General features: G+C 42.3%; 1 protein-coding gene across 1 annotated transcript in view; it reads right to left on the reverse strand.

The window, feature by feature from the left end:
* LOC135523408 (syntaxin-binding protein 4-like) overlaps window positions 1-20,971 on the reverse strand; it is a 90,045-nt gene that overhangs the window by 62,685 nt on the left and 6,389 nt on the right. Inside the window, exons 2-7 of the mRNA XM_064950058.1 lie at window positions 17,100-17,173; window positions 16,640-16,735; window positions 15,538-15,607; window positions 14,717-14,791; window positions 9,700-9,791; window positions 2,986-3,106 (exon numbers count right to left, since the gene is read on the reverse strand). Coding sequence (XP_064806130.1) covers window positions 2,986-3,106; window positions 9,700-9,791; window positions 14,717-14,791; window positions 15,538-15,607; window positions 16,640-16,735; window positions 17,100-17,173 — 528 coding nt within the window. The remainder of the gene's footprint in view (window positions 1-2,985; window positions 3,107-9,699; window positions 9,792-14,716; window positions 14,792-15,537; window positions 15,608-16,639; window positions 16,736-17,099; window positions 17,174-20,971) is intronic.

The raw sequence follows: 20,971 nt of genomic DNA on the forward strand, positions 1-20,971 counted from the left end.
AACCCCACCTCTTTAAGGACTACCTAGGATAGGATAAAGTAATCCTTCTCACCCCCCCCCCTTAAATGATTTAGATGCACTATTGTAAAGTGGCTGTTCCACTGGATGTCATAAGGTAAATTCACCAATTTGTAAGTCGCTCTGGATAAGAGCGTCTGCCAAATGACTTAAATGTAAATGTATATCCTCTCACCTGAATGGGGATGGACAAGAGAGTTCCCTCTGATCATAGCAGGGATATTGCCTTCGGGAATGATAGTCATGAAAAACAATGCTATTTTCTTAGTCAAATCGGACCTTACTAAACAATCCTGTAAATTTGAGGGTCTCATAGGAAAACTCTCTTATCCACCTCGTGGGGATTCAAACGCTTTACCAAACCTAGGGTCACTGTGTAATATGTGGTTACTACAAAGTGGCCACCCTTTGCCTTGTTGACAGCTTTGCACACTCTTGGCATTCTCTCAAACAGCTTCATCTAGAATGCTTTTCCAACAGTCTTGAAGGAGTTCCCACATATGCTGAGCACTTGCTTTTCCTTCACTCTGTGGTCCAACTCATCCCAAACCATCTCAATTGGGTTGAAGTTGGGTGATTGTGGAGGCCAGGTCATCTGATGCAGCAATCCATCACTCTCCTTCTTGGTTAAATAGCCATTACACAGCCTGGAGGTGTGCAGGGTCATTGTCCTGTTGAAAAACAAATTATATTCCCAAGCACAATCCAAATGGGATGGCGTATAGCTGCAGAACGCTGTGTTAGCCATGCTGGTTACGTGTGCCTTGAATTCTAAGTAAATCACTGACAGTGTCACCAGCAAAGCACCCCCACATCATCAAACCCCCTCCTCCATGCTTCACGGTGGGAACCACACATGCAGAGATCATCCATTCATCTACTGTACGGCTCACAAAAACATGGTGGTTGGAACCAAAAATCTAAAATTTGGACTCGTCAGACCAAAGGACAGATTTCCACCAGTCTGATGTCCATTGCTCGTGTTTCTTAGCCTAAGCAAGTCTCTTCTTATTATTGGTGTCCTTTAGTAGTGTTTTTTTTGCAGCAATTCGACCATGAAGGCCTGATTCACTCTGAACAGTTGATGTTAAGATGTGTCTGTTACTTGAACTCCGTGGAGCATTAATTTGGGCTGCAATCTGAGGTGCAGTTAACTCTAATGAACTTATCCTCTGCAGCAGAGGTAACTCTGGGTATTCCTTTCCTGTGGTGGTCCTCATGAGCCAGTTTTATCATAACTCTTGATGGTTTTTGCGACTACGCTTGAAGCAACTTTCAAAGTTCTTGAAATGTTCTGTATTGACTGACCTTCATGTCTTAAAGTAATGATGGACTGTCGTTTCTCTTTGCTAATTTGAGCTGTTCTTGCCATAATATGGACTTGGTTTTCTACCAAATAGGGCTATCTTCTGTATACGACTCCTACTTTGTCACAACACAACTGATTGGCTCAAACACATTAAGGAAAGAAATTCCACAAATTAACTTTTAACAAGGCACACCTGTTAATTGAAATTAATTCCAGGGGAATACCCCATGAAGCTGGTTGAGAGAATTCCAAGAGTGTGCAAAGCTGTCATTAAGGCAAAGGTTGGCTACTTTGAAGAATCAAAAAATATATTTACTATATATTTACTACTACATTTACTATTACTACTACATTTACTATAATTCCATATGTGTTATTTCATAGTTCTGATGTCTTCATTATTATTCTACAATGAAGAAAATAAAAATCTAGAAAAAGCCTAGAATGAGTAGGTGTGTCAAAACAAATGTGCAGGAGTTGGCTACATGGTGAACTATTTGTTAATAATGGTGTATGATAACTGCTGAAATGAAGAAAATTATTTATATCTGTTTTCTATAAGCCATTGTGATCTTAATGACAGGTAAAGACATCATAATGACAGGTAATGGCATCATAATGACATAATGACAGGTAATGGGATCATAATGACATAATGTAGTTGTATTGTGTGTCTACATACAGTTTCTTTATTTGATTGTGGGGTAGTGCCTACGGCCCAGGACATCACTGGGGCTAAACTGCCTGCCATCCAGGATCTCTACACCAGGCGGTGTCAGAGGAAGGCCCTAAAAGTTGTCAAAGACTCCAGCCAGCCAAGTCATAGACTGTTCTCTCTGCAACCGCATGGCTAGCGGTACTGGAGCACCAAGTCTAGGACCAAAAGGCTTCTAAACAGATTTTACCCCCACGCCATAAGACTCCTGAACAGGTAATCAAATGGCTACCCGAACTATTTGCATTGAGTCCTGCCAACCTCCACCCACCAACCCCTCTGCTGCTACTTTCTGTTTATCATATATACATAGTAACTTTAACAATACCTACATGTACAGTTGAAGTCGGAAGTTTACATACACCTTAGCCAAATACATTTAAACTCAGTTTTTCCACAATTCCTGACATTTAATCATAGTAAAAATTCCCTGTCTTAGGTCAGTTAGGTTCACCACTTTATTTTAAGAATGAAATGTCAGAATAATAGTATAATTGTTCAAGTTCAAACAGGTGCCATTAATACAGGTAACGAGTGGAGAACAGAAGAGCCTCTTAAAGAAGAAGTTACAGGTCTGTGAGAGCCAGAAATCTTGCTTCTTTGTAGGTGACCAAATACTTATTTTCAACCATAATTGCAAATAAAATCATTAAAAATCCTGCAATGTGATTTTCTGGATTTATTTTCTAATTTTGTCTGTCATAGTTGAAGTGTACCTATGAGGAAAATTACAGGCCTCTCATCTTTGAGAGTTGTGCAATATTCTACTTGCACAATTGGTGGCTGACTAAATACTTTTTTGCCCCACTGTACACACACACACACACACACACACACACACACACACACACACACACACACACACACACACACACTCAACTGTCAATTTCAGAATGTCACTTACTTGAAGACGGGCTGTGTAGGGGCTGTGTTGGGGTTTGACGTATAGGGGGGGGCAGTGGTATAGGGAGGTCCTGTGACCCCCTCTTTAGGACTGAAGAGCTGGCTGGTGGGACTGGTAGATCTGGAGGAGGAAGAGGAGGAGGCCGTGTCTGTCTTGCCTCCTGGAGAGAAAGAGATAATTATTATTCTAAAATTAACACTCCAATTAGAATTTGGACCAAAATATTTGACAGCGTAATCCCACCAATAGCTATTTACGGAAGTGATATTTGGGGGCCACTCTTCAAACTGGACATCCAATTGAAGCCCTACATGCAGAATTATGTTGTAAAATTCTACAAGACCAAAGAAATACACCAACTAATGTATGTAGGGCAGAATTAGGGCTTCCCAGCAGTAATGACATATACAAACAATATATAATTAAAATTGTGTCTAGGGTTGCAAAGGGTTGGTAAATTCCCGCTAAATTTCCAGAAATGTTACATGGGCAGGTAAGCCCGGGAATTTGGGGAATTTTACTTCGATTTTTGTGGGATAAACATAAGGCAATTCTAGGTCTTGTGGCATATTTTGGTTAAACTATCCCCAATTCAATGGAACTGCAACAACAGTGCATGTGCAGTTCACTCTGAAGATCTTGCACACTAAATGAGATGCTATTGAGCCCACACTACTACACTGTCTGAGCCAAGGACTACAAGCTTTCTGGTAAGTTTTGATCACATTTTTTATTTTACATGTATTTAACTAGGAAAGTTAGTTAAGAACAAATTATTACTTTCAATGATGGCCTAGGAACAGTGGGTTAACTGCCTTGTTCAGGGGCAGAACGACAATACCTGGTGGGGTGAATATATTTTATACGACATACATGATTTTTTGTTACCTAGTAAATAGTAGCCTACAGCAAAGTGTGTTTAAATCATTTCTAACTTGTGAACAATTTCTGCTAGTTCGTTTTTGCTACCATGTGGGTTTCAGCTTGCTTGAGCCTGCTAACTGAGGAGTGTTAAGTCACCTGTTTCCATACGTGTTTCATTTTAAGACATGAGTCTTACAAAGGAGTTGTTTAATCTCATTGCTTAACAATTTATCTGTACATGGAATTGTATTTCGTATTTTTTTTTTTACCAATTTATTTCTAAGCTTTACAGGAGATATTTCACTGCAGCTAATGTAGAAGGAAAATCTGTTTACATTTGCAAATACTATGCCAAATCATATGTGTTGAATGCAACAAAGATGCAGAATCATCTGGCCAAGTGCGTAAAGTTCCATCAGCGCTCACAACAGGCAACCTCTGACATAAGTCCCTCTTCTTCTATTCAAGGTGAAAATGATGAATCAGACACCTCATCGATAGCAACAGCTCATGGTCCTCTTGGGATCAGAAGTCTTTTTGACTCAATGGAGTCAGAGAAATGCTGATGAATGTCTTGCTTGAGCTGTATATGCAACTGCTTCACCTCTGATGCTCACAGGCAATTGACTACCTTGGAATAGATTTCTGAATATTCTTCACCCAGCATACACCCCTCCAACCACACATGCTTTATCTATTCATTTGCTGGATGCATAGTTCAAGTGAAGGTCAAGCAAATCATAGAGAAAGCAAATTGTATTGCAATCACCTCTGATGGGTGGTCGAACGTTCGTGGGCAAGGAATAATTCACTACATCATCTCCACCCCTCAATCAATATTCTACAAGAGCACAGCCACAAGGGACAACATACACACTGGTCTCTACATTGCAGATGAACTAAAGGTAGTCAATGACCTTGGACCACAGAAGGTATTTGCACTGGTGACAAATGCTGTGAACATGAAGGCTATTTGGTCTAAAGTGGAGGAGTCCTACCCTCACATCACACCCATTGGCTGTGCTGCTCATGCATTGAATCTGCTCCTCAAGGAAATCATGGCACTGAAAACAATGGATACACTCTACAAGAAAGCCAAAGAAATGGTTAGGTATGGGAAGGGTCATCAAGCAATAGCAGCAATCTACCTCACCAAGCAAAGTGAGAAGAATAAGAGCACCACATTGAAGCTGCCCAGCAACACCAGTTGGGGTGGTATTGTCTTCATGTTTGACAGTCTCCTGGAGGGGAAGGAGTCTCTCCAAGAAATGGCCATAACACAGTCTGCTGATATGGATAGACCCATCAAGAGGATCCTCCTGGATTATGTATTCTGGAAGAGAGTGGTAATCAGCCTGAAACTCCTGAAACCTATAGCAGTAGCCATTGCACGGATTGAGGGAGACAATACCATCCTGTCTGATGTTCAGACTCTGCTTGCTGATGTAAGAGAAGAAATCCATACTGCCCTGCCCACTTCACTGTCGCTCCAAGCAGAGGAAACTGCAGTGCTGAAATACATCAATAAGCGTGAAGACTTCTACCTGAAGCCCATACACGCGTACATGTAGGACCCCAAGTATGCTGGCAAGAGCATCCTGTCTGGTGCAGAGATCAACAAGGCCTATGGTGTCATCAATACTGTGTCTCGCCACCTTGGCCTGGATGAGGGCAAGGTTCTTGGCAGTCTGGCGAAGTACACTTCCAAGCAAGGGCTTTGGGATGGAGATGCAATATGGCAGTCGTGCCAACATCTCATCAGCCACCTGGAGGAAGGGACTAGTCCTTGTTTGGGAACACACACCAAAGCACGCAACAGGCTGACCAATACAAGGGTTGAAAAATGGGTGGCCATCCAGGCAAATTTGAGGCTTTTTGAGTCTGACAACGAGCCATCTTCAACAAGGTTGGAACATGACAGTGAAGATGAGGTCTCAGAGTCTGACGTTCAAGAGGTGGACATTGAGAAGGTCCAGGGAGAAGCCATGGAAGCCTGAGAGGAAGACAACCAAAGCTTTAGTTTCCTGACTATCATTTTACAGATGCATGTTGAAAACATTTTTGGGAGATGTGATGGACCATTGGGGATCATCCAGTATTCCCTTTTGTTGTTCAGTGAAATCATCCCATGTGAAGAGTCAACTCATTTAATTAAAGTTCAATTCGTAACTAAATTGCTTTTTATTTCTATTGGAAGGATTTAATAATTTGCACTTATGTCTACTTATGATAAGGTAAAATTATTATGTTTCTGTCTCCATATGATATGGTAAATATATTCTATGCAAAAAAACATCTACATTTAAATGCTATTAATATTAATTTGCATATATTCCCATTAATTCCCACGTTTCCACCACTGAATGCTCCCCAAAATGTGCAACCCTAATTCTGGCTCTACCTAAATTGAATTCTCCATTTTAAAAGCACTTCAAACCCAGAGGAAAAACAAAAAAATACTTATGGGTGAAAGAGCAATGGCTCCTTTTGTAGACAAATATTTATTTGCCCGCCATAGCCTGACACTGAATAATAATAAGCAGTAACTTACTTATTATTAATATTATTGTTATTACTATTAATATTATTGAATATTATTCCAATAATATGGGTGATGGTAACAGTAGTAGTTTAATGATGGTGGTGATGGTGGTAGTAGAAGTAATGATTATGGTAGTTGCAGTACTCATGTAATATCGAGGATGACAGTTATAACTTCATTATAGGTTTAGTAGGTAGAGATATTACAGGTAGAAATGCTTCAAGTGGTAATGGTAGTAGTAGGGATCGTTGTAGTATTAGTGTTAATGACGCCGGAGGGGAAGGCTGACGGTTTACGGGCTGTGCTATTTAAAAAATGTTTAGTTTTTTTTGCATTGTTTGTAACTTATTTTGAACATAATGTTGCTGCTACTGTCTCTTATGACTGAAAAGAGCTTCTGGACATCAAACAGCGATTACTCACCTCGAACTGGACAAACAAATTTCTCTAATGAGTCCGACGCGAAGGATACACTGCTTCTCAGAGAACAGGCCCAAATCCCCGTCATTCACGTGAAGAAAAGACAGAAATACAGAGGGCGGAGGTCTGGTTTGCCTTGTGTGAGAATTCGTCGGCGAATGGGTCACCCACCTCAACCATCCGTTCTATTGGCCAATGTGCAATTATTGGATGCTCTCCGTTAGAGACTATCCTACCCACGGGACATAAAAAACTGTAATATCTTATGTTTCACCGAGTCGTGGCTGAACAACAACATGTGTAATATACAGTTGGCTGAGTTTTCCGTGCATCGGCAGGACAGAACAGCTACGTCTGGTAAGACAAGGGGTGGGGGTATGTATCTATTTGTCAATGACAGCTGGTGCATGATGTATTTTAAACAGGACAACAAGTCCTTTAAACAGGTCAACACTCATAAGGCTGCGGGGCCAGACGGATTACCAGGATGTGTACTCAGAACTAGTGCCTTGACTGACATTTTCAACCTCTCCCTTATTGAGTCTGTAATACCTACATGTTTCAAGCAGACCACCATAGTCACTGTGCCCAAGAAAGCGAAGGAAATCTGCATAAAAGACTACAGCCCCGTGGAACTCACGGCGGTAGTCATGAAGTGCATTGAAAGGCTGGTCATGGCTCACATTAACCTCTTACACTTATGGTGGCGCTATTTCATTTTTGGAAGAAAAACGTTCCCGTTTTAAACAAGATATTTTGTCACAAAAAGATGCTCGACTATGCATATAATTGCTACTGTTCGAAAGAAAACACTCTGACGTGTCCAGAAATACAAATATCTTCTCTGTGCGTGCCCTTTAACGTGAGCTTCAGGCAAAACCAAGATGACTTGGCATCCAGGAAATGACAAGGATTTTTGAGGCTCTGTCTTTCATGATCTCCTTATATGGCTGTGAACGCAAGAGGAATGAGTCTGCCCTTTCTTCGTTTCCCCAAGGTGTCTGCAGCATTGTGACGTATTTGTAGGCAGATCGTTGGAAGATTGACCATAAGAGACCACATTTACCACGTGTCCGCCCGGTGTCCCGAAATTGGTGCGCAAAAGTCACCTGCCAGTATTTTTCCATGGGGCACAGAGAGAGAAGCAAGCTTCCACGAACTGCATGTCAATGAAGAGATATGTGAAAAAACACCTTGAGGATTGATTCCAAACAACGTTTGCCATGTTTCGTCGATATTATGTAGTTAATCCGGAAAAAGTTTCACGTTGTAGGTGACTGCATTTTCGGTTTGTTTCGGTAGCCAGGCGCAATGTAGAAAACGGAACGATTTCTCCTACACACAGACGCTTTCAGGAAACACTGCGCATTTGGTATGTGGCTGGGAGTCTCCTCATTGAAAACATCAGAAGCTCTTCAAAGGTAAATGATTTTATTTATTTGGTTATCTGGCTTTTGTGAAAACGTGCTACATGCTACACAAAATGCTATGCTAGCTTTGCATACTCTTACACAAATTAGTCAATTTCTATGGTTCAAAAGCATATTTTGAAAATCTGAGATGACAGTGTTGTTAAGAAAAGGTCATTATTTTAATTTTATTTGGATTTTCAGAAATCGTTAACGTTATGCTAATGAGCCTGACTTAGTCACAATCCCGGATCCCAGTTAACACCAATCCCCTAGACCCACTCCGATTCGCATATTGCCCCAACAGATCCACAGATGACGCAATCTCAATTGCACTCCACACTGCCCTTTCCCACCTGGACAAAAGGAACACCTATGTGAGAATACTGTTCATTGACTACAGCTCAGCGTTCAACAGTGCCCACAAAGCTCATCACTAAGAGAAGGACTCTGGGAGTAAACACCTCCCTCTGCAACTGGATTGTGGACTTCCTGACGGGCCGCCCCCCAGCTGGTAAGGGTAGGCAACAACATCTGCCAGGCTGATCCTCAACACAGGGGCCCCTCGGTGGTGCATGCTTAGTTCCCTCCTGCACTCCCTGTTCACCCATGACTGCGTGGCCAAGCACGACTCCAACACCATCATTAAGTTTGCTGACGACAACAGTGGTAGGCCTGATCACCGACAACATTGAGACTGCCTATATGGAGGAGGTCATAGACCTGGCAGTGTGGTGCCAGGACAACAATGTGAGCAAGACAAAGGAGCTGATCGTGGGCTACAGGAAATGGAGGGCCGAACACCCCATCGACGGGGCTGTAGTGGAGCGGGTCGAGAGTTCCTTCCTCTATTATTATTTACTAGCAATTTATATTATTATTATTATATACATTATTTTATTACAATGTATATTGGCAATATTGACGCAATGTTTTTCATGCCAATAAAGCAGCTTGAATTTGAATGTGAGAAAGGGAATATGGATGAGAATTAGGAAGGGTGTGATAGGGAATATGGATGAGAATTGGGAGGGGTGTGGAAGGGAATATGGATGAGAATTAGGATGGATGGAATTAGGAAGGGTGTGATAGGGAATATGGATAGGGAATATGGATGGGAATTAGGAGGGGTGTGATAGGGAATATGGATGGGAATTAGGAGGGGTGTGATAGGGAATATGGATGGGAATTAGGAGGGGTGTGATAGGGAATATGGATGAGAATTAGGAGGGGTGTGATAGGGAATATGGATGAGAATTAGGAGGGGTGTGATAGGGAATATGGATGAGAATTAGGAAGGGTATGAAAGGGAAATTAGGAAGACAATGGTTAATAGACTATAGTGTTAGCTACATGCAGCAGTTGAGGAGAGGAAGGGGGATAACCAGGTCCCACGTCAAGTGGGTGAGTTACAAATTGTACCCTATTCCCTATATAGGGCCCTGGTCAAACGTAGTGCACTAAATAGGGAATAGGATGCAATTTGGGACGCAAAAGGTCCTAGGTACAGAAACTCACCTGTAGAGAGCTGTGTAGGGGAGACCCTCCCTGAGCTTCCTTTAAAACTGCTGTGGGAGCCATACTTGTTCATCAACTCAATGAACTCCCGCCTGGAGGACAGACAGACAGACAGACAGACAGACAGACAGACAGACAGACAGACAGACAAAGTCAACTCCCTCAGAGAAACAGTACAGTAGAGCTCTGTCTCCCTCCCATGGTCACACACAGACATTGATTCCAAGTGACATCTGACAGGAGCAGACCCATTAAAAGTGTCTTCTTTGTTAGTAGTTGAGATTAGGATTATCTGAGCTAGATCAGGATGCTAATCCGGTTTAATCTCGAGGTAAAGAGTCTACTGTGTTATGTGTTCAGGTAAAAAAGTCCTAAGTATGTCTTAGAAAAAAGGATTGACCTCTTGGCCCCAACTGTCTGGTCTGGGAATCAGTCTGACAGTTATAGGGTTATGGTTATACTGTACAGTGGGCTCCAAAAGTATTGGGACAATTATGTTGTTTTTGTGATTTTAGTTCTCTACTCCAGCACTTTGGATTTGAAATAATATAATGACGATGAGGTTAACGTGCAGACTGCCAGCTTTAATTTGAGGGTATTTTCATGCATGTTGGGTGAAGCGTTTAGAATTGACAGCACTGTAGAGGAGCAAAAGTATTGGGACAAATTCCCTTGCATATTAAAGTAGTAAAAAGTTATGTATTTGGTCCCATATTCATAACATGCAATGACGACATCAAGCTTGTGACTCTACAAACTGGTTGAATGCCTTTGCTGTTTATTTTGGTTGCGTTTCAGATGATTTTGTGCCCAATAGAAATGAATGGTAAATAATGTAATGTGTAATTTTGGAGTCATTTTTATATATATTCTATATATATTTCTACATTAGGATGCTGGATGCTACCATGTCTACGGATAATCCTAAACAAATTGTGAATAATGATGAGTGAGAAAGTTAGACGCACAAATATCATATTCCCCAAAAATGCTAACCTCCCCTGTTATTGTAATGGTGAGAGGTTAGCATGTCTTGGTGGTATGATATAAAATGCTAACCTCCCCTGTTATTGTAATGGTGAGAGGTTAGCATGTCTTGGGGGTATGATATAAAATGCTAACCTCCTCTATTATTGTAATGGTGAGAGGTTAGCATGTCTTGGTGGTATGATATAAAATGCTAACCTCCCCTGTTATTGTAATGGTGAGAGGTTAGCATGTCTTGGGGCTATGATATAAAATGCTAACCTCCCCTGTTATTGTAATGGTGAGAGGTTAGCATGTCTTGGGGCTATGATATAAAATGCTAACCTCCCCTGTTATTGTAATGGTGAGAGGTTAGCATGTCTTGGTGGTATGATATAAAATGCTAACCTACCCAGTTATTGTAATGGTGAGAGGTTAGCATGTCTTGGGGCTATGATATAAAATGCTAACCTCCCCTGTTATTGTAATGGTGAGAGGTTAGCATGTCTTGGGGGTATGATATAAAATGCTAACCTCCCCTGTTATTGTAATGGTGAGAGGTTAGCATGTCTTGGGGGTATGATATAAAATGCTAACCTCCCCTGTTATTGTAATGGTGAGAGGTTAGCATGTCTTGGTTGTATGATATAAAATGCTAACCTCCCCAGTTATTGTAATGGTGAGAGGTTAGCATGTCTTGAGGGCCTAATATTTGTGCATTTATAACTTTCTCACTACTCATTATCCACGATTCATTCAGGATTTTCTGTAATCATGGTAGCATCCACATGAATGTAGAAGTGTTTAGAAACATATTCTATACTTATTCCCAATAAAAATGACTCCAAAATGACACACTACACTATTTACCATTCATTTCTATTGGGCACAAAATACTCTGAAACATAACCAGAACAAACAGCTGATGAAAGACAGATGGACGGACAGTCTTCTTAATATGTCAGCCTGTATCCGTCCGGCTGTCCGTCCGTTGAGCCAGTAGTGTGTGACGTGGCTGACAAACAGTGAAAAGCACAGGGGCCAGCCGAGTGCCAGGTCACTTTATGTCAGGCCTGGTGTACAAGACGGGGTGAGACGTGACAGGAGAGAGAGGACACAGGACAGACGCCTTTCCTCAGCAGTTAGGAGGACTAGAGTCCCGGAGGATATTTGGGAAGTGTTTAAATGTACCCAGTTTTCAAATGAAGTCCTCCCTGATTGGCAGATGAGTGTATACCCTGATTAGAAGTACCTGTAGCTCATCGGTTGCTCACTTGTGTTCCCTGAGAATGTGGTTTGAATTAAAAAGATGTGGACCTACACACCGAAGAAGGCTTCAAGCTGAAATGTCTCTCTCTAGTTCAGAGCAGCGCTGCTTTCAGATCAAGTCTTGATTTAGTATTTATTAGGATCCCCATTAGGATTAACATAATTAAAACAACATAACGCATCAATACATCACATTAGACATTATTACTCTAATATTTACAGTATAAAATGTACAATACTACAATATTACTGTGTGTGTGTGTGTGTGTGTGTGTGTGTGTGTGTGTGTGTGTGTGTGTGTGTGTGTGTGTGTGTGTGTGTGTGTGTCTCTTCATAGTCCATGTTATGCCGTGAGGTGATTTATCCTACTTTTTCTTTTTACAGATTTTACTGTTCACTTGAGTTACTTGATGTGGAAGAGAGTTCCATGTAGTCATGGCTCTATGCAGTACTGTGTGTTTCCCAGTGTCTGCTCTGGACTTGGGGACTGTGAAGAGACCCCTGGTGGCATGTATTGTGGGGTATGTATGGGTGTTTGATCTGTGTGCTCGTTGTTTGAACAGACAGCTTGGTGCTGTCAACATGTCAATAACTCTCACAAAGACCAGTAGTAGTGATGCAGTCAATCTCGTCTCTTCTTTGAGCCAGGTGAGATTTACATGAATGTCATTGATGTTAGCTCTCTGTGTACATTTAAGGGCCAGCTGTGTTTCTCTGTTCAGGGCCACTGTAATTTGTCCTTCTTTGTGGCACTTGACCATATCACTGGGCAGTAATCCAGGTGTGATAAAACTAGGGCCTGTAGGACTTGTTGAGTTGATTGTTATGTGAAGAAAGTAGAGCAGCGTTTTATCACGGACAGACTTCTCCCCATCTTGTGCCAGGTCACACTCAAACCGGTGCTCCTGGCACCTACTACCATACCCCGTTCAGAGGCATTTAAATATTTTATCTTTCCCATTCACCATCTGAATGGCACACATACACAATCCATGTCTCAATTGTCTCAAGGCATAAAAATCCATCTTTTAACTTGTCTCCTCTCCTTCATTTACACTAATTAAAGTTAATTTAACGGGTAACATCAATAAGGGATCATAGCTTTCATTTGGATTCACCTGGTCAGGCTGTCATAGAAAGAGCAGATGTTCCTAGTATTTTGTACACTCAGTGTATACTTTGAAGTACGCTGGAAAATGTGTTGAACGTAATCAAAAAAAATGTAACGCCATCCACACACAGGGGTTAACTGTGTTACTTCATGTTTCTACCAGACGGCTTCCTGTGCTGACTGAGGTCAGAAGGAAACACCCTCACAGCTATGAATGAGTGTTCTTTCTCTGTCCTCTAATAAGCAGTTTTCTGAATCTGCACATTTGAACCAGCCAGGCCTCAAACACTGTTACACAACACTCAACCTATCTTCCCTAAAGCTTCCCCAAGGCTCTCTGTTTCTGGCACCCTATTCCCTATATAGTGCACTACTTTCGACCAGGGCTCCAGTTAGGAATAGAATATTCCTAATAAATGATATACATGATATATAATACATGATTATTATATTACATTATTAGAATGGGGTCCATTTCGGACACCGCTTCCATTTCTGAGTGAACACAACCCAAAGTCCTTAATGTTCTCACTGTAGTAACCAGATTGTTGTATTTATCAAAAGCAAATCAAGGATTCTTTAACCACTCAGCTCCTAACAGTATCTACCCTTGTTCAGTGACAACAACGTAGTGTTCTGACGTAGTGCACACTACCATACATAGGCTACACACAAACGTTTGTCGCCTTTGTCTAATAGTGATGGGGGAATATATCGATACAGTTTCATATTGCAATATTTGACTCCCAAGTATCGTTTTGGAAATAAATCAATTAAATATGTACAGTTCCAATCAAAAATGTGGGAGAATGCCAAGAGTGAAGGAAAAGCAGCCAACAAGTGCTCAGCATATGTGGGAACTCCTTCAAGACTGTTGGAAAAGCATTTCAGGTGAAGCTGGTTGAGAGAATGCCAAGAGTGTGCAAAGCTGTCATCAAGGCAAAGGGTGGCTACTTTGAAGAGGTCTTCACTATTATTCTACAATGTAGAAAATAATAAAAAAATAAAGAAAAACCCTTGAATGAGTGGGTGTGTCCAAACTTTTGACTGGTACTATACAGTGTATAATATATAATAATCATATACCAAATCAAACAACACCAAGAATGGCAAAACTTCTGATAAAATACATGTAAAAGGACAATTCCGCCACTTTTCAATGCCCTAGTCATTATCTGCAGCACCATAACAGTGTCTATATTATGTGAAAACAGCCTATTTTCTATGATCTGTGCTTAAAAAGAGAAGAAGAACGGTCCTAGAAAACGATTTTCTATGATCTGTGGTTAAAAGAGAAGAAGAACGGTCCTAAATAATGATTTTCTATGATCTGTGGTTAAAAGAGAAGAAGAACGGTCCTAAAAAATGCCTCTGTGACCTGACAGGTTAGGATTAAAACGTAAAAAGAACAACAGTGATTTTCAAAACCGGCAATGAGTTTCTAGCCAGAGAAAATGTATCTTCTCTCTCCCCACAACACCGCAAATCTCAGTGTTTGAAAATCCCTGTTTTTAATATATCGTCATCGGGCAGAAATTGTTTTACTTTACATTTTTATACTATTTTCTATAAAGCGCTGTTAACACATATGTAGACTCTGGTATTGTGCTGCAGATGAGAGTCTCTGAAAAGTGGTGGAATTTCTTTTTAAATAAAGTCAGGCTTGGCTACCTGCTTTCATCGTCCCTGGCAGCCATCAGAGACATGTGATTGGAGGCTGACGCTGACCGGAGGATATCCACCGCCCTATAGGACCACAGGAGAGAGGAGAGCAGTTTTAACACTACATCCGGGTTCAGGAAATCATATGTCACAAATGGCACCCTATTCCCTTTTTAGTGCACTACTTTTGACCAGGGCCCATAGGGAATAGGGTGCACTACTTTAGACCAGGGCACATAGCGAATAGGGTGCACTACTTTAGACCAGGGCACATAGCGAATAGGGTGCACTACTTTAGACAAGGGCCCATAGGGGATAGGGTGCACTACTTTAGACCAGGGCCCATAGGGAATAGGGTGCACTACTTTAGACCAGGGCCCATAGGGAATAGGGTGCACTACTTTAGACCAGGACCCATAGGGAATAGGGTGCACTACTTTAGACCAGGACCCATAGGGGATAGGGTGCACTACTTTAGACCAGGACCCATAGGGGATAGGGGGCACTACTTTAGACCAGGGCCCATAGGGGATAGGGTGCCATTTGGGATACACAGAAAATGGTGATGGAACTGCCATAACACCTTCAGTCATTGTCACCTCGAGAGGTCGACCTCTAGTCACCTCTATGTAGAAAACTGTTGTTTTTTAATTCAATGTGTGGCATTCAAGTATTACTCCTGAGTTGAAACACAAACACCAATGTAACACCAACACCAATGTAACATACTTTGCATAGCATCATTCACATGGCTAACGAATGATTAACAAACAACTAAACTCACATGACCTAATTATGGCCGAGTCTACCACTGTGCACTAATGACCTACCTCTCGTTGGTTACACCTCCTAAACTCATATTATTGACTTCCAAAATGAGGTCGCCCGTTCTAAGCCTCCCTGGAACACACAAATACACAGAGACAGAGACAGAGAACGAGAGAGAGAGAGACAGTGAGAGAGAGAGAATGAAAGAGAGAGAGTACAAGAGAGAGAATGAAAGAGACAGCGAGAGAATGAGTGAAAGAGACAGCGAGAGAGAGAGAGAGAATGAGTGAAAGAGACAGCGAGAGAGAGAGAGAGAGAGAGAGTGAAAGAGACAGCGAGAGAGAGAGAGAGTGAAAGAGACAGCGAGAGAGAGAGAGAGAGAGAAAGAGAGAGAGAGAGAGAGAGAGAGAGAGAGAGAGAGAGAGAGAGAGAGAGAGAGAGAGAGAGAGAGAGAGAGAGAGAGAGAGAGAGAGAGAGAGAGAGAAAGAGACAGCGAGAGAGAGAGACAGCGAGAGAGAGAGTGAAAGAGAGAGAGAGTGAAAGAGACAGTGAGTGAAAGAGACAGCGAGAGAGTGAGAGAGTGAGAAAGAGACAGCGAGAGAGAGAGAGTGAGAAAGAGACAGCGAGAGAGAGAAAGTGAGAGAGAGAGAGAGAGAGAGTGAGAAAGAGACAGCGAGAGAGAGAAAGTGAGAGAGAGAGAGACAGCGAGAGAGAGAGAGAGTGAGAAAGAGACAGCGAGAGAGAGAGAGAGTGAGAAAGAGACAGCGAGAGAGAGAGAAAGAGACAGCGAGAGAGAGAGCGAGAGAGAGACAGCGAGAGAGAGAGAGTGAGAAAGAGACAGCGAGAGAGAGAGAGTGAGAAAGAGACAGCGAGAGAGAGAGAGTGAAAGAGACAGTGAGAGAGAGTGAAAGAGACAGCGAGAGAGAGAGCGAGAGAGAGACAGCGAGAGAGAGAGAGCGAGAGAGAGACAGCGAGAGAGAGAGAGCGTGAGAGAGACAGCGAGAGAGAGAGAGCGAGAGAGACAGCGAGAGAGAGAGCGAGAGAGAGAAAGAGACAGCGAGAGAGAGAGCGAGAGAGAGAATTTTGACATCATCATCTGTAATAGAGGTTATTTATCAACATACTAAATTAGCCAAAAACAAAAACCATCAGAAAGTAACGTACCATCCTGAGCAGCCAGTCCTCCCGGTAACACCCGCTTGATGAAGATCCCAAACTCCTCACGTGTCTGCTCTCTGTAGCCACCGATGATCTTCACCCCTGGATGAGGAATAAGAGACAAAAGCAACACCTTTTATGAACCCCCAGTAGATAAAGGTTATAGTGGAAATCTATTAAGCAGAAAGCACATTTTAGAGCAATTGAGAGGTACAGTATTGGAGCTGCCACTATTTAGAATATTGCGGCACGTTAGCTCACTGCACAGCTCTTTTTGTGGAGGGAAATGTCGCCCTTCGACTTGCTATAATAATCATTCGTTACTAGGGCCAGGAGTATTTCCTTGACTACATAATCTGACCAGGGAAACCTCTGGGCCCCAGTTATAGCTGATTAAAACATATATAGACTATAGCTACATCCATTCATAATGCATATTACATTGGAGGTCAAGTTGTATACTGACCCAGTCCTTTCTTGCAGTCGCAGAACTCCAGTCTCTCGATGGCCCGGTTGATGCCGTGAGGCCCCATGACGGTCCTGGAACACACAAACACCTTCTCGGTCACGTCATCCCAACGTTTACCCATTTAACTAATAAATATGATTTTAAACCCCTTCCTTGTGGATGGAAAGAAAAGAAGGCTCATGACGGATAGAGGAAGAGAATGGAAGAGATTAAGATAGAAAGAGACCTCTCACAGCCACATGGTTCATCGGATGAGCTTTCATCTCCGGTCTCAAGATGTAATTGAATCATTGTCCAAAGGATTTCGTTAGAATAGGTTCCCAGAGCCACACCAATATGTTCCATAACCAGCTGTGGACTGGCTTTACAGAAGAGCTGAAATGTGTCAGGAGCCGCCGCGAGTGAGTGTGTGTTTAGGGAGTGTGTGGTCTACGGAGCCACCAGAGTGTCTGGCAAGTGTGTGAGGCGAGTGTGTGGTCTCCGGAGCCACCAAAGTGTCTGGCAAGTGTGTGAGGCGAGTGTGTGGTCTCCGGAGCCACCAAAGTGTCTGGCAAGTGTGTGAGGCGAGTGTGTGGTCTCCGGAGCCACCAAAGTGTCTGGCGAGTGTGTGAGGCGAGTGTGTGAGCCGAGTGTGTGGTCTCCGGAGCCACCAAAGTGTCTGGCGAGTGTGTGAGGCGAGTGTGTGAGGCGAGTGTGTGGTAATCCAGAGCGGCTGCAGGTGTGTGTGGAGAGTCTGTCTCGGTGCGTTCTGAGTATATGTGGGGTCAGAAGCAGCCGCCAGACACAAACTGACAGGGTTTCAGCATCAGGGGAAAAACAAAAACACACCGTCTCATCTCTTCACAGGGACTTTGACTGACATCAGCTCAGGCTGTCCAGACCAATCTCCCTATGAGCCATTCACAGCATTAAAATGCTTCATATGACAGTAATAACCAAGGACTTACCCAATCTGAAAAGAAGATTTGTTGTTGAGAATTAATGCCATTATGCTGGACGTGTACATTGTATGAGGACGGTCAAAAGGTTTTCCAGGCCACATCATGTGATCAGGAGAAACTCTTGGCCTTGTGTGTGTGTGTGTGTGTGTGTGTGTGTTGCATGCTGTGTCACCAATGGGAGTAAATGGTTTACAGCAGCAAAGAGCTTTTAGATCTTTTCAATTATGAAAAAAGTAATTACAGTCTAAACAGGTGCATTAGGTATTGGAAAACACCGCTGCCAATCTGCAGACCTGGGAGGACAGGACAGGGCTGGGAGGTAATCCTCTGGACAAACAGACAGATACAGGAAGAAACAGAGGACAAAGCTCTGGGTTCAAACTAGGGCATTGGATGACAACAGTCAATACAATTAATTTCAAATGTAGTGTACGCACATCCAATAACTTGCAAGTGCTGTGTACAAAAATACACAGTACTTATACCCAAACACTGATACCCAAACACTGATAAATGCTCTGGCACAATAAACTGCGGGAGCATTCATTATATTTTACAGTCAATACAACAGTACATCTGTGGTCCAGACAGTGTGGCTGTATGCTGTTTACGTTCTCCATGTACTGCGGTTCCAACTGTTGTCTTGACTTGAAAACCTTCAGAAGACTTCCTAACAGATGATCATTCATTGGGGCTTTCTTTTTCCAACAGCTGCTTGACCTCTGTGTTTAATCTATTGCCCTACAGCTTGTGCTATGTACCCAGCACCTGTTCCGTATATTTGGCAGCCAGACCTTTCACTAATTTGTGCTTTACTTGGCTGACATTGGTCATGAAAATAAACCACTTTTTTACACCACAGGTACTGTACCAGAATCAAGATCCAGTCCACAAACTTATAGGTTGTTGTGTTCAGCAAATATCTCTTGTATATCTGTATCGTGTCTGGACTATCATTAAATGTGAAGACTGTATATTATCGAATCAATTCTCTATGTGCAATTTAATTATGCGATTAAACTAATCATGTAACTTTAAATAACTAGGAAGTTGGGGCACCATGTAAAAATGTCATTTATATAGTGTCAAACTCCCAAATATAACTCTTCAGATATTTTCATATCTTATCAAAACAGTCGCTCATTAATTAAATATTATTATTAATTCATCAGTTCACTTGGATATCTGTACGAATCCTAGCCTAAATTATGAATCGGCGATATACAAATTGGCTTAATTATTTATTTATTAAGTAACTAAATAATCACACAGAATTACATGAACAAACAGTAGACATTTGGGTTACAACATGATGCAAAGAAAAAGTCCCTAGCGGACGATAGCGATATGAAGGCTTGGTAGACAAAGGAAAGGGGTGGGGACTGAGAAAGAGCGGGAAAGACAAAATGGATTCACTACACAGTTGATAATTATATTAATTGAAATGCTAATCATTTACACATGAACGGCCGCTCATTCGAGAATAATTGCAATGTATAAATTTACGCCCGTATGTCGTTGTTGTCTTCTCTGTTGGAATCGTCGGTCCGTCTCCTGGAGAGTCAGTTCATCAGAGAGTCTCTGGTTAACTTCCCCAGAAGTCACAATGTCCTTCGCGGTTGTAGCTTTGTCCGCGGCTCTGGATAGTGTCTGTTGTAATGGATACGCCAGGTCTACAGATGGTCATTGCATAGAATAGATGCTTCCACGGTTCTCGCTATTCTTGTACTAGATTTACGTAATTTCCAGCTGCAGCTTAGTAATTATACATCTAACGTTTGCTCTTATTCTTTAGTGATCGATAGTCTCAGAGTTTAACAATTTCCAGCTGTGTTTTCACAACTACAGCTGTATGGTCTCCGTGGCCTATAGAATTGTAGCCATTCCTGATGTCACAAAATAAAACAACTTCGACAGGATTGTACTTTAAATACCAACGGACCATTCCCACATTCTCAAAAATATAAATATTGTTTAATCCTCCACTATGGGGGATTAGGAGTTGTCATGATTGGCCTGCTTGGGTTAGGTTACCATGGACCACAATCCTACGGAGAGATCTCTTAACACCCACCAGAGGGGAAGAGTTCGAGAGGTATCGAGGTATGGGGGTTTTATGACACCTCACGCCCATTGTAAATCTAAGGCAGCAGACAAAATTCCTTTGTTCTCTCACTATGGTGATCCGGCCTCAGAACATTAACATGCAATAAATGGACTTTGGGACAATAGGTTTCGTCAGCCACAATGGTGGTAATGGCAATAGATGGAATATGAAAATGAATGGGGTGGCAGGTAGCTTAGTGGTTAGAGCGTTGGGAGTTTTTCTAAAGATGAAATGTGAAGTTATTTGTCTAAATTGGATCTGAGTAAAATGCTCATAACTTGGTACGCCCAGAGAATTGCCCTAAAGGCGAAAATGCCCATTCCTGACCCGAGGGTATAAAACCTGTGAGTTAAGAATTAACATATCAGACTAAGTGACCCTGAACTGCAGCCAAGGTCTGAGTGGTCAGCAAACCCAAAACGCAACACAAGGTTGAAGAAGACAAAGGAACCTTTTAACAACCTATGCTGCGGACGAGTAGCTGTATCTAAAGGGTGTGAATTCAAGCAGGACCACCCGGTCACCACTCTCAAGGAACCGTGTGTCTACACTGCTTTCCTTCCCGCGCTGGAACCATCCACACGGCTGATTCAGCTCTCCTCAGAAGACCCCTTTTCAGAGTGAGGAAACGGACCACTAAGAGACACTGACATCGTGAGGAGAACAGAGTGACACCAGGTTGAAGACGGACCGCCAACAGAGAGGTCGGAATCCGGTCCACACAGAGACACCCCATTGGACAGTTTCAACACGTAATTACATCATTATATTCTGACCCATAACTGCAGCAGTTCGGGGCAAGGTTAGGGTTCAAATAAGCA

This window comes from Oncorhynchus masou, chromosome 31 (genome assembly GCF_036934945.1).
Source record: "Oncorhynchus masou masou isolate Uvic2021 chromosome 31, UVic_Omas_1.1, whole genome shotgun sequence".
NCBI lineage: Eukaryota > Metazoa > Chordata > Actinopteri > Salmoniformes > Salmonidae > Oncorhynchus > Oncorhynchus masou.